The sequence below is a fragment of the Meles meles genome, chromosome 11 (assembly GCF_922984935.1).
Source record: "Meles meles chromosome 11, mMelMel3.1 paternal haplotype, whole genome shotgun sequence".
Classification (NCBI taxonomy): domain Eukaryota; kingdom Metazoa; phylum Chordata; class Mammalia; order Carnivora; family Mustelidae; genus Meles; species Meles meles.
The window spans coordinates 3,607,308-3,621,603 of record NC_060076.1 but is presented as its reverse complement, the minus strand read 5'-3'; the positions used below and the strand labels follow the sequence as shown (position 1 = coordinate 3,621,603).

The window sequence follows — 14,296 nt, the reverse complement described above, 5'->3', positions numbered from 1 at the left end:
CTCAGCGGCCCTTAACGGGGCTGCCGATTGCAGTGACTCGCAGAGAAGCCAAGCCGTGGTCGGCCGTGCGGAGCCTCGGTGTTCCTTCTGACCTTCCCTTCCAAACGGAGTTGGGTCAGAATCATTTACATTTTCTTTTCAGCTGGTGTTTCAGCTGGTGGCGAAGCAGGTTCCCGCCAGACCTGGGTGGCCCTGGTGGCCTCCTGTGCGAGCCCCACACTGTGGCTGTCTCAGAAGCTTCTGCTTGGCCAACAGTGAGACCCCATTGGTGGCTATGAATGTCAATGCGAGCTCTGTTCTCCCTGCGAGATCGGAATCACTGAAGCGACAGAAGTTACTGCTTCTGTTCAGAAGAGACGGTAGTGGCTGCTGTTGTTCTTTAATTTTCTGGGCGGTGCAGAAGGGCCAAGTCAAGGGCAGGTGCTGAGGAGACAACAGAGAGCAGAGCCCAGCTTTACAGCGACCTGCGGCCCCAGGAATCACCATAGAACCCAGAGCAGAAGCCAGTTCCACGTCTTGCCCACCACTGGAAAGACCCTGGGGTTTGTTTTCAGTGGTCAGGGAGTGAGGCACATGCAGGTGGTCCGTGCAGACGGCGGGGACAGAGGAAGGGGCTCTGGGAGCCGGAGCGGGTGACGGGAGGCTCCAGAGGGCACGCAGCCACGCCTGGAACCCACATCTGGGGTCAGGACTTTCAGCCTCCGGAACTGTCCGCTGGCAAACCGGTGCCGTTTTCAACCACTGAGCTTGTTGCAGCAGCGACAGGGCACGAGAGACGGCGGGGACACGGAGGACGACACCCAGCGCACCGCGCAGGGATAACTCTCCCCCCCACAGGCGCTCCGGGGTGTTCGCGAGCCTGCGCAGGTACGAGGGAACTCAATATGGTGTTTTTGAGGGAGTGCAAGTTTGGAAACCACCTAAATGCTTATTTTTGGTAACTCCTTATTTTGGCAAGAAAAAAGAAAAGCCAAAAGGACAGAAAAGTTGCAAGAGGAGTCAGAGCTCCCGTGTGGCTTTGCCTGAGGTCCACTGACCGCGAGCGTGGCCTCATCTGTCTGGTCAGTCGTGGTCTTTCCCTCCGAACCACGACGAGCTTATTAGCGGGGACTTCAACTGGCCTCCAGTCCGTGCAGAGGACAGTTTTGCACCTTAGGGTGCCAAGAACCAGCGGCGCCCATGCCCGTGGATGGGGAGCAGCATCGGGGGAGGGAGGGAGCTCGGACCAGGACTCCGACAGCACGCAAGCCGGGCCCCAGTGTGCACATCACGTCCCGCCCCGTGGGAACCCTGCGACCTAGGGACTCCCGTCCCCATCTCACCACGGAGAGGCCGCGGGCTCTGACGAGCGCTGCACGGCTCACAGGGGCAGCACCAAAGCGCACGCGGGCTTTCAGTCCTGCCTGGAGCCTCCCGCTTCCACGGCCTTCGATCCACACCCCGTGACGGAGGGATGAACAGACTCACTCGTCCACCAGCCTCTACGCAGTTCACTGTATCCAAAGGAGCTGAGCCCGCCTCACCGGAACCTCCCGCTGGGGGAATAGAGCATCTTGAAGGGGGCTTGGGAGAGCCAAGCTAGGACATGGCCCTAGGGGGGCCTCAAGCTGGTGGGTTAGGAGCAAGCTGCCTGTTCTCGGGCGTGTCCCCAAAACCCAAAAGACGGCAGAAGACGACCAACGGGCCCTCTGCTGGGAGGGTGTCCTCGTCAAGACACACACCCTCTCGAGGAAAGGGGCAGCTTTCGTTCCGGGTTTTCTCCACAAGACGCGCTCCCATCAGACTTGGTGACTGCACAGGGGAGCGACCGCGCGTGAGGCGAGAGAGGAAGGTGTGGGTGTGTGCAGTGTGTCGCCCGGGAGGGAACGCCGGGTCCGGAGGGGCGCAGATGTGGCCTGGCTGTGCAGCCTCACCGGCTGGCCCCTTCTCCGTGGCTCATTCGCAGGCTCAGGAAATGGAACTAGAATGATCTCACGGGCGCCCTTCCTGGGGGCTGACAGAGAATGCTTCCAGACGGTGATCACAAAGGGGCCTGGAGGTACAATGTGGCCCGGCCTCCCCGCTCCAAGCCCCTAAGCCCCAACGGCCATTCAGTCCTGGTGTCTGCAAAGCTCCGGCCTTCTGGCTCCTGACTTCTGATGAAACCGGAATACTGACCCGCAGTGATCTGGTACACCCAGTAATCAAGGATGTGGGCAGCTGTGTGGCCTCTCCTGGCTCTCGATCTTCGTGCTCTCAGTTATGAAAGCATACATTCCCAAGAAACAGAAATACCCCAACCCTCAAGGATGATAACACAACATGTCTACTTGCCCCTGGCTTGGGGCAGGGCCAGAAGCAAAAAGGGCCCTGCTGGGGAACAAATGCAGAGCCTCTGCCGACAGGAAAGCCCAGTGTCCATTTCCCAGCTACTGTCCCCAGGCCGAGCCCCCCCGGTGCCCGGCAAGCCCCACACGGAGCCATCTGACCCCCAGAGCCCAGGTGGCCATGGCCGCTGAGCCGCGTGTGGCCTACCTGCCATCTCCTTCTGGAAATAGGGCTTGATGAGCTCGCCGAATTTTGACTTGTCAGCGACAGCCTCTTTCAGCAGCTGCCCGCAGTGGACTGGGGGAGAGAGGAACAGAAAGACACCCATTAAATTTTCAACAGAAGGAAGAACAAGAAAAAAAGAAGGCCCGGTGCGGCCTGCTGGGGGAGAAAAAGGTCACAGCGAAAAATATAAAAGGGTTTTTCTGAGTGTGGGTGTGTGTCCAAGGGAAAGCAAATATCAAAAAGGATCTGGGGAGTAAAGAAGACTCGGAGGAGGAAGGTGCAGAATGAAAAGGAATGCATTCGGCAGAGAACGGATTAAAAATGGGCGGTGCGGGGAGGACACAACGAGAGGTGTTACCACGGGAGCTCCCGCAGGGCGTCCCTCCACCTGGCATCCCGATGGCGACACTGGCCGGGGCTGAGTAATGCCAGGGGCCGGTGGCAGGGGGAGTGGGGACACCCGTTTGCTCATGTCCACACCGGTGTTGCGCCGGGGAGACCAGGCGAGCTTGCCGCCCCACAGCCCTTCCCGTGGGCCAAGCATTTCCGTGGGACACGGCTATGTTTATGGGACAGATGAACGCACTCACAACTGAGGCAGCTTGCTGGGGTTGCCTGGCCCGTAGCCAGTAACCCTCTCTGGCTGGATGGCCCATGTAGACAAGAGACTTCCTGTTGTGAGGCCCATCACGTCTCCAGACCCACCACACGGGCACCGGCGCGCCCACGTGGCTTGAACAAACCCAGCCTCCGCTCTCTGTCCTTGGTGACGAGCTGCTAAGAGGCCAAGCGGGAAGGTTTTGGCTATGTTTCCATGATGGGTTGACTGCCCAGTCTTGCTTTTCTTAACATTGAGATCAAGGGGTTTTCTTCATATATTAAAGAAACCAAACACCACTCCTAAAATTAAGTGAAAATGGTGAATGTTTAAGAGAAGGACCATCACTCGGGTGCCTGGGTGGCTCAGTCATTAAGCATCTGCCTTCGGCTCAGGTCATGGTCCCAGGGTCCTGGGATTGAATCCTATATGGGTTCCCTGCTCAGCAGGGAGCCTGCTTCTCCTTCTCCTACTGCCCCTGCTTGTGTTTCCTCTCTCGCTGTCTCTCTCTGTCAAGTAAATAAATAAAATCTTTTAAAAAAAGGAAAAAAAGAGAATGACCATCAGCAAAGACTTACCCCTCAGGGATGACGTGCCTGACTCACCATGCGGAGGACAGCAGGCCGACATCCAAAGCGGCCGGCGGTGTCACTCGCTAAGGGAACGTGGGGGATGATGAAGGCCGACGGGGACTGAGACCTTTCTACACGCCAAGCCCTGTGCTCAGAATGCAAAGAGGCGCAACGACCCGTCCCAGGTCACAGAACCACTAGGCGCCCAAGCTGGGGTTCAAAGCCATGTCTGTGTGACATCAAACCCACACTTAGCTTCCCGTTCTGGCCAGACCTCATAAGTAGCTTCGGTCATAAAAAGCTATAAAAGCTATAAAAGCTGTAAAACCAACCAAAATGTGTGAAACAACTCTTTCCAGGCACTGGGCCACCGACAGCACAGGGTCCAGACCTTTAAGAGAAGGGAGATACCCAAATGAGTCCCACCTTCACCCAGGTTCTACCTATGAGCACTTTTGAAACCACAGCACAGCACAGGAGAAGGGGAGGCCAACTCAGAGCAGCAGGAAGCAGAGACCGAATTGGAACTAGGATTTGGGGACCAAGGGGATGGAGAGAAGGGAGCTGTGCAGAGAAGTAGCTCCAGAAACCCTGGGGTCTTTGGTCAATGCAAAGCTGTACACATGGTGAGTGAGACGCGCCCCCAGCCCAGGCCTGAGAGAGACAAGCTCCCAGGAGGCTGTGAGCTGAGGGGGAGGCACCCAGTGCTCGGGGATGTTGGCCCGCGGACAGCTGGAGAGAGAGGTGGTGCCGGGTGCCCAGTCAGCTGAGACTCTGGGCGTGGGGGCACATGAGCCCGAGAGGACACACACTCTGGTCTCATCTGAACAAACACGAAAAGTCAGCCTCCATGGGATCACGCTGATCCTTCAGCAAATTAACTGCCTGTTAGAACTCAACTCTTAACTCCATATTCTTCAAGCAGAACCGCACCATCCAGGCTCTCAGCAAAGGGAGATCCATCCACGTGTCTAATATATACTAAAAATCGACTTGAAATGCAAAAACCAGTCAATCAACCCATCAGGGAAGTGTGACCCCTGCAAAGAGAGAAAACAGGTTACAGAATCAGGTCAGGAGATGACATGGGTTTTAGAATAAGCACACAAGAACGATACAACAGCGATTGTAAGTATGTTTAAAACTGGAAAGGAGAAGATGGTTAAATGAGTGAAAAGTTGGGGAATCCCAGCAGAAACGACGGAAACTATATAAAAGAACCAGATGCAAAGTCTAGAGCTGGAACATACAACATCTTGAGTGGAAAATCCTTGGATAGGCTACAATCTGTGAATCTGAAGACAGGAAAACAGGCCTGTTTGTGAATCTGAAGACAGGAAAACAGGAAGTATCCTTACTGAAGCAAAGAGAGGTTAAGGGAGGCCTGGAAAGAAAGGACAGACCCAGAGGGACCTGGTAGACAATATCAGTCAGTCTCACGTATGTGTGATCAGAGTTCCAGAAAGGAGAGGGATGGAGAGAGGGAAGTGGGGGAAGGAGAGAGTAAGGAGGAAGGGAGGGAGAAGGAGGGAGGAGGGAGGGAGAGGCAGAAAAAATATATGAGAAAAAAATGGCAAGAGAAGTTCACAAACTGAAAAAAAAAAATCAAAATGTGATGAAAAATCTCAATCCACAAATCCAAGAATCTCCGAGGCCCAAGCAGAATAAACACCAAGTAACCCCACGTCCCCACTGGGGTACTTCGTAGTTAGATTTCTGGAAACTAAAGACAAAGAGGAAACACTGAAAGCAGCTGGGTGGGGGAGGTGCTTGGTATGTAGCGGAACAAGGATCAAAATAGTCTCCCAAGTTCTCATCAGAAGCAACGCAGGCCGTAAGACAATGGGATGACATGTTTAAAGCGCTAAGAGGAAAACACCTGTCAACGTAGATTTCTACGTGCGGCAGAAGCGTCCTTTAAGAACGAGGGTGGAATAAAGACATTTCCAGCAGATGAAAGCTGAATTTGTCGCCGGCAGACCCGCGCTACAAGAAATGTTAAAGGAAGTTCTTTAGGTGGCAAGAGATTATCAGATGGAAATGCAGATCGAAACAAACAATTGATGGCATGCGTGGGTACCAACCACAGCCTTTCCCTTCGTTTCTTCCATTAAAAAGAAAAAAAAAACCCAAGTAACAAAGCAAAAATAACTGCAACATATTGTAGAGTTTATACCACGTAGAAGTAAGATGTCCGGCCAAAAACAACACCAGGGAGATGGGCAAGGCAAACAGAAAGATGTCCATTGTGGGTTCTCTGGTTACGGTATGAACTCAAGGCACACCCTGAGAAGGAAATGAGGCTCTGTGAGCCCTAGAGTGACCACCAACAAAACAAATCAGAGAGATACAGCTGAAAAGGCAATGGAGGAAATAAAATGCACTTTTAAACAACATCTGGTTAATCCAACAGCTGGCGGGAAAGGAGGAACAGAGAAGAGGTAACAGAAGGCAAAAAACCAGGATGGTAGGCTTGAAACCACACTAAAAATGACTTAAAATGGAGATGTACTTCAATTAAAAGGCAGAAAATGTCAGACTGGGCTTTTAAGAAAGCAAGACCCAATTATATGTGTGTACAAGACATGCATTTAGAATATAAGACACAGATAATTTAAAAGAGAAAGGACAGAATATATACCACTCCGAGGAGAGCCGGAGGGGCTCCGTGACTATCCGACGAAGTACACTTCAGGAAAGAGCGCTACTGCGGAGACGGCGGAGCAATTTCCCAATGAGAAAGGGGTCACTTCATCAAGAAGACGCAGCAGTCCTCAGTGTACATGCTCCCAGTAATGTGGCTGCAAACGACACGAGGCAGAGACTGGCAGAGCAGTAGACTCGTTCACAGTCAGAGCTGGAGATTTTAGCGTCTCTCCCTCGGTAAGTGAGGAGACAGTAGCGAGAAATCGTCAAGGACAGGGGAGAACCGGGCAAGCCCGCACACACCTTACCCTGGCCGACACTATTGGGTACTACACCCACCAAGGCCAGGTGCGCACACGGAATCCGCCGGCGGAGACCCCACGCTGAGCCATAAGTAAGTGTCAGTAAATTTCAAAGGACTGAAATCACACAAGTGTCTTCTCTGAGCACCACAGAATTAGAGATCGATACTCCTCCCCCACATCTGGAAAATTCCCCCAAATTGGGAATTTAAGCAATGCACTTGTATGTAACATGTAAGTCAAAACAGAAGCCATAATGGGCGCCGACTCTTGGTTTCAGCTCAGGTCGTAATGTCAGGGTCATGGGATCGAGTCCCACGTCGGGCTCTGCGCTCAGCGTGGAGCCTGTCTGAGATTCCGCTTCCCTCTGGCCCTCCCTCTCGTGCTCTCTCTCTCTCTCTCTGAAATGAAGAAATAAACTTAAAAAAGAAAAGAAACCACGGGGCAGATAAGAAAATATTTGGAACTGAATGAAAAAACACAACAGATTAACATTTTGTGAGATGCGGGGAAACAAGTGTTTAGAGGAACTGTGGAGTGTTCAGGGCTTCCACTGTGTACGAATGGTTTAAAACCCCTGCCTATGACCACCTCGATCCACAGTGTCACCAAACGGCTCCAGCACCAAAGCTCTGCACACAGTCAGACCTGGAACTGCATGGGGAGGGACTCATCTAACCTTTGTTCACTCCCCGCCCCCAGCCCAGCCCCAGCTTGGATCCTTGTGCTCCTTTCTGGATCTCTCCACACCTTCCCTGCTCTGCGTAGAGCAAGCACTCAATGAGGACGCTTATGATCTTTTTAAAAACTTTTAAATAAAAAAGATTTCTTTTTTTTTTTTTTTTTTTAGATTTTATTTATTTATTTGACAGAGAGATCACAAGTAGGCAGAGAGGCAGGCAGAGAGAGAGGAGGAAGCAGGCTCCCTGCGGACCAGAGAGCCCGATGCGGGGCTCGATCCCAGGACCCTGAGATCATGACCTGAGCCGAAGGCAGCGGCTTAATCCACTGAGCCACCCAGGCGTCCCTAAATAAAAAAGATTTCTTTAAGTAATCTCTACACCCAACATGGAGCACACAAACTCACAACTCCGAGACCAAGAGTCACACGCTCTCCCAACGGAGACAGCCAGCTGGTCCTATGATCATGATTTTTTTCAAAGATTATATTTATTTATTTGACAGAGAGAGATCACAAGCAGGCAGAGAGGCAGGCAGAGAGAGAAGAGGAAGCAGGCTCCCCGCTGAGCAGAGAGCCCGACGCAGGGCTCGATCCCAGGACCCTGAGATCATGACCTGAGCCAAAGGCAGAAGCTTAACCCACTGAGCCGCCCAGGTGACCCCGATCAAGATATTTTAATGAAATTCTTCATGGTTGTCTCTGGTTAGAAAATCTGTGCTCATTGCAATAAAAAAATCGGAGTTGTATAATGCGTCACCGCACAGAGACAACCAGTTTGATGAGTCCTTCAGATGGATTCTGCACGTACGTAACACAGTGTTTTAAACAAAAATGAGATCATGCCCGGAACGCTGTCAGTGATTGACAGGCTCCCACCCCCTCCCTCACTGAACAGCAGATCACGGACATCGAGTCACTTTATAGGTTTTTTTTTTAATCATCCCCTCTTCGTTTTAACTAACAATGACAGAATGGTGCTGTGGTGGATGGGTTTCCCACAGCTTCCGTAACGGTCCTCTTATTAACAGCGTCCGGCTGGCCCCGACTTTGGTGACGCACCCGTGCATCTCTCCTTCACCGTCTGGGGGTTTCAGCAGAATCAAATCCACAGAGTGAAGTCACTGGGCCCCAGATTTGCAGGGTTCACACCAACAACGCCTCCTTCAGAAAGTTATGTTCTCACCAACTGTACACCCCAGTCTCCCAATCAATGTTGCCAGCCTGAACGTTGGGCTGCTTGCTTGTTCAGAGCTGTTTTCCTGTCACGGAAAGAGCCATAACCGGGGAGAGGGGAGCCGTGCTGGGCAGTGGCCCCCGGCGAGCAGGCGGCTCTGGGAGCTCTGGGCACACACAGGCCTGTGCAGAGAGCCCTCCGCGGACAGCGCCCCTGCCAACTGGGCAGCCCTCAGATCGGTTTACAGGGTTCTCGTGATGTCTTCAGCTTACCAAGAACGCCTTGGAGAAATGTGAACTTTCTGAGTTAGCTCAATTACTGAAAAAAAAAGCCCCCAAAGGCTCTTTAGGTAACAAAGCTGAAACCATGATGAGCTTTCCTATTTTCAGTTTTGGAAGAAATCTAGGCCCGTAATCTCATTCTTCACAACTGGTACGCAGAGAACACTGTAAAGTGAAAAATGTTTTCCTTGACTGACTGCCTGTGCAAATAGCACACGGCCTGGTGCCGGCACCCGAACCAAGGCTGTGCGCTGTATCAAGGGGCTGGGATGAGAGCGAGGCTTTCAGACGCGCCCTCCGCGGCTCCCGCGCTCGATGTCACCGTCCCCTCCATAGACACGTGGGGGCAGGGACAGGCAGGCCAGAGCTCACCAAAGGAGCCACGACCATAGCTGCAAATCCAGCCTTGTAATACTTCGAGAGGTAAAGCCCAAAGAAGGAATTACCTGAGTAATTCAATTTAAATTAAAAAAAAAAAATCTGCATTTTTCATCTTGAGGTGTCCAGGGTTTTCCATGCTAATCGAACCAGAGTACGACTGTGTAGTTTTCGCGAGAGTGCGGACAGGACTGCTACTGTTTCCGTTACTGATCAGAACAATCACTCCGTTCCCCAGTTCATGTCACAGGCACGGTTTTGGCTGCTGCCTCCTGGCTAGTCTGTCAGTGGCTTCGGGATTTTATACTGGAGGACACCCGCTTGAAAAGCATCTTTAGGGACGCCTGGGTGGCCCTGTTGGTCAGGTGTCTGCCTTTGGCTCAGGTCATGATCCTGGAGTCCTAGGATCGAGTCCGGCATCGGGCTCCCGGCTCAGCGGGGAGCCTGCTTCTCCCTCTGACCCTCCCCCTCCTCGTGCTGTTTCTCACTTTCTCTCTCACTCAAATAAATAAAAATCTTCAAAAAAAAAAAAAAAAAAGCATCTTTGTCAAAACGTTGACCCTTCCGGGTTGGTGCATGTATAGTCATGTGTGTGTACACACATATTTCGATGGTGTATCTGCAGAGTTTGGAGGCATGTATGAGCATATTTTTATATTTGGGGCACAGGACTGTTTTCTTTCTTCATAAGTAGAGGTGACTTGGGCTTGTGGGGCATTTCCTGGGGGTGGTGTTGCTGGCGAGGGCGGCTCTTGCTTCTTCCTCCTTCCCCACTCCTGTCCTCCGTAAGGCAGGCTGGCATCCCCACCCACCGGAGGCTGCCTTGGGACAGGCCTGGAGAACTGATTTCAATATTTTCTCTCCTCCTGGTAAAATATTTATTGAAACTGTACGAGCCAGGAGTCCTCCTCTGGTTCAGAAATTGTTTGCCTGCAAGTGTGCTGACCCGGGTTTGGGGGGAGCCAAACGGGATCGGAGAAAATAAATCCGCAGCCGCCGCGGATTACACAACAGCTGTGGCTTCCGGGGAGGCCGCTGGGGCTGGAGGACGTGCCCTGCGGAGCCCAGAAGCACGACTGCTCCAGAGGCTGGAACAAATGACGACTGGAAACGTGCTGCCTCTCTGGGCTGCGGACGCGTTTTTAGCGGTTAGTGTTTTTACGGCCATATTCTTTGTGAGGAACAAAGCTGATCGGTGCAAAGACGGACTGCCTGAACGTTGCTGACAGCAGAGAGCAAGAAAGAGAAGCGAGACTGATCTCCTCCCCACACCCATGAGGCAGAAAAGCCTAGGAGGGCGGGGGGGGGGGGTAGGCTCCAGAAACAGGGCGCAGCCGGGGCACTCACCGTTGACGAGGCCGTATTTCTGGGCCAGGAGGGCCGCCTGCAGACTTTTCCCACTGCCCACGGGCCCGCAAAGCAGCACCCGCGGGGTGAACGGGGCATTAGACCGATGGCCAGTTTGGACGTAGGTCAGAGCTGGAAAGAGAGGATAGGAGAATAGTAAACTCGGGTCCTAAAAAAGGGAAGCCGGCTTACAGCACCTGTGCTCGGGCTCGCTCAACAGCCGCAATTACCTCTCTTGCTTACAGCTGCGTGGAGACCCGCTCTAAGTGGATCCACGATCTTAACGACAGTCATCATCATAACGTCATACGCGCCAGCTTGTGTGAACTGCTGAGCTAAGTACTCTGCGGGCATGATCTCATCCCACTGGTGCAACATTCCCACGGGAGACGTAGGACTCTTGCCCCGTTTTGCCGAGAGCTGGCCGGGCGTGGGGGGGGGGGGGGCTCTCCCTAACCCGCTGCCCGGGTAACATGCTCTGCCCCTGAGAATAGGCTGGAGGAAGCCACCCCAGCCCCTCGCCCCTCCATCCTCAGAACTGCCACGATCCAGGCACATCTGAAACGCACAAACACTAGGGGCAAAGCCGCCTGCTTACAAACGATGCTTAATTTACAGTAAATAACTAAGTTAATTAGAAGTAATGATCCCCCAGACAGTCTCAACATCTAATTATTCTTTTTAAAAATGTGTGGCTGCTGGATGCACTGCAGAGAGATTAAAAAAACAACACGGAGAGAACTTGGCATTCCAATTTTCAATTTATCTGTCTGCATTATTAATTAATAATAATTAATATGCAGACACTCACATTTTTATTTACAATTCCAGGCATGAATTCTTTATGAACGATCATATGAACTTTTAAATTTAATTAAGTAATTTGGAAGTAATTAATGTGTAAATTCAGAATCATGCCGTAAGATAAATGCTGTGGCTATTTATGTCCCGAACGTAGTGTTTGCTACTAAAGACCCTTCCGAGATGCAATACCACTGGAAAGCGGCATGGTATCCATAGCCCAGATTGTTTTAGAGATATTTTCTAGACATTCTCTCCCCCCCTCCACAGACCGACTGACCCCCCCGGGGAGCAAGGCTGTGCGGTCCCTGGGCTGGGACTCCTGGGTGGGGGCCAAGGGAACAGCCGGGTCAGGGAGGTCAGAAGTAACCCCCCCACACCAAAACAAAACTTTCCTTAAGGAGATTTGAGAGAATATACCAACAAGGGCCATTATCAACTGTTGAGTGTCGTTTTCATGGCGCCATCTACCCGGCATTGCCTGGAAGGCAGTACTTGGTTGGATGTGGAGACAATTATAAATTATAATTCAGGGGCTCTGGGAGAGAATCGTTCTAACTTTCCCTGGCCTCTCTGGACAGGACGTTGAGTCCCAACAGCAACGATGTCTGACGTTACTGGGCTCTTCTCCGTACCCGCTGCTGGACCCATCACTGCGGATACGGGATTTGCAGAGTTCCAAGTAATCCTCTCCCAAGCCGATGAGGAAGACACGATTTTTGTTCCCATTTTAGGGATGACAAAACTGAGGCCAACAGGGGTAAGAGAGTTGCCCAACACTGCACAGCTGATGTGTGGTGGGGATGAGGTTTGAACACAGGGCCCCTGGCTCCAAAGTCTCAGGCTCAACCTTTACACACACACACGCACGCACACACGCACACATGCACGCATGCACAGGCACCGGCTCCAGCCGCTGTCCGTGAACCTTTGTCAGTGCTCCGGTGACAGTGCGGTGGTGAGTGTGGGGCTGCTTACCCCTGCTCTAAGCGGACTCAAGACCCCGAGTCATGTTGCAGGTTGGCCCTGGGATAAGGATGGTCGAGGTGCCCGGGGAGCCCCCCGCCATTCGCGTTTACCCTGGTAGAAGACGTCCACGCACGGCTGGTCAGCATTGATGACTTTCAGGATTTTGGGGTAAGCAGGGAGGATCCTGATGATGTTCCTGTGATACTCCAGCAGCTTCCGTGCCGTCTCCATCTCCGAGATGTCCCCCGGCACTATCAGTCGGTTCTGGATTTCAGATTCGGAGGGCCAGTCGAAGGTGGTGTGATAGATCTCTGCGTGGGGGAGGGGCACGAGGTCAGAGTCACTGCCCAGGGCTTGCTGTCTGGGGGCCAAAGCCTGTGTGAATCCCAGGGTGCTGATCCATACTAAGCATGCGGGACGAGCCTGGGCTCTATTAAAAAATCACAGAAGGATGGGGGGCGCCTGCATGGCGCTGTCGGTCGAGGGTCCGACTCTTGGTTTCGGCTAGGGTTGTGATCCCGGGGTTGTGATCCCGGAGTCGTGGGATCAAGCCCTGCGTCTGGCTCTGCGCTTAGCGCAGAGTCTGCTTGGGATTCTCGCTCCCTCTACCCCTCCCGCTTGTGCTGTCTCTCTCTCTCCAAAATGAACACAGAAATTTGTAAAAAAAAAAAAAAAAGAACAAAAGGATGAGGGTTCTCAGCACAATGGGCAGGACGGCGTGGCTTCTGAGGGCTCCCTGTCATGGGCCACCTGCACACACCGGTCTTCACGGCAATCAGATCACAAGGGAGGTCTCACCCCAGGGACAGGTAAGGAAACAGAGTGTTGGTGATGTTGGGTAACTCATCCCACACCACACAGATGGAAAGGGGAGGGCTGGGGTCCTCGAACCCAGGGTGGTCTGTTGCCACAGCCTAAGGCCAGAGGTCAAGGGCCCTGGCTCCCTGCTGAACTGCCTAGTCTTTGAGAGCTGAGATGCAGCTCAACATCTCCAGGGCTTCGCCTTCAGCTCCCGGGACCCCCAACTCCTCCTGGGCTGGAGTTTATCATCTCCCAAGCAACTTCCGGCTCCGGGCCCAGCCTGCAGCCTCTGATCCCATGTTGCCCCCACGGGGCCTTCTGCGGGTGCCCGAAGTGGAGAATGGCCTCATAAGTGGTGGGCTGCCAGTTACTCTGACGGTCATCGATCATCGATCGTGTCTGAAACTCCAGGGAGCGGGGTGCAATGGAGACGGCATACCTCTCGTCTGAGGGTCGATTCTCTTCCCCAAGTTTCTCTCAATCAGGACGGTGTCAGGAGCGCTCAGCACAACTGGACAGAGAGGGAAGACGGCACAACCAGGCATGGTGGGCAGCAGGTCCCAGACATTGGAATCTCATGGGCCAATAACGTGTCTCATGTCTCTCTTGCTATGGAACGAGACACTAACACAACCACCATCTCCCGTTCCAGGAGTCCCGTAGAGTGGTCTTCTCCGCACCAAACCATGAAGTGGGCAGGACAGTGGGCAGGCCACCCTTGAACACGTATCTAACAATTTTCACCATAATAATGCTCCAAGGCACATCTTTGTGTGGAACGCCCTTGCCATATTTTGGACTATTTCCTAAAAAGAGTTTCTCAGATGTGGGATTCCTGGAGAACAAGGAACCACCAGGGTCAAAACAAAACCTCATTCTTCCAAGAGCTATCCCCGAATGCCTTTAGCTTTATGGAAAATTCAAATATGTTGTCCTCTTTCCTGCTGGGATGGGACAGGGCTGAGGGTAGGCACTGGGCTCAGGAGAGAGAGGGCAGATGCTCGCTCCCGGGGCGTGGGCACGGCAGCCCTGACCGGGCGGCCCTCTGCAAGCTACTCACTGACATGTCTGGGGGTGATCCCGAGGGTCTGGATCATCAGGGCCTGCTCCCGAGTTTCAGGGATGCCGTCCAGAATCCAACCCTAGGCAGAGAATTCGGAAAGCTGCTCACCTATCCCACGCTGTCGCTCGTTCAGTTTCATTCCTGTTTTGC

The 14,296-nt window shown here is 52.8% G+C and overlaps 1 protein-coding gene across 2 annotated transcripts in view; it reads right to left on the bottom strand.

Moving 5' to 3' along the window:
* Positions 1-14,296, bottom strand: part of AK8 (adenylate kinase 8) — a 117,401-nt gene that overhangs the window by 67,412 nt on the left and 35,693 nt on the right. For both annotated transcript variants that reach the window (XM_046023026.1, XM_046023028.1), the window contains exons 6-10: positions 14,144-14,225; positions 13,523-13,594; positions 12,393-12,593; positions 10,513-10,644; positions 2,515-2,604 (exon numbers count right to left, since the gene is read on the bottom strand). In XM_046023026.1, the coding sequence (XP_045878982.1) occupies positions 2,515-2,604; positions 10,513-10,644; positions 12,393-12,593; positions 13,523-13,594; positions 14,144-14,225 (577 nt within the window). The remainder of the gene's footprint in view (positions 1-2,514; positions 2,605-10,512; positions 10,645-12,392; positions 12,594-13,522; positions 13,595-14,143; positions 14,226-14,296) is intronic.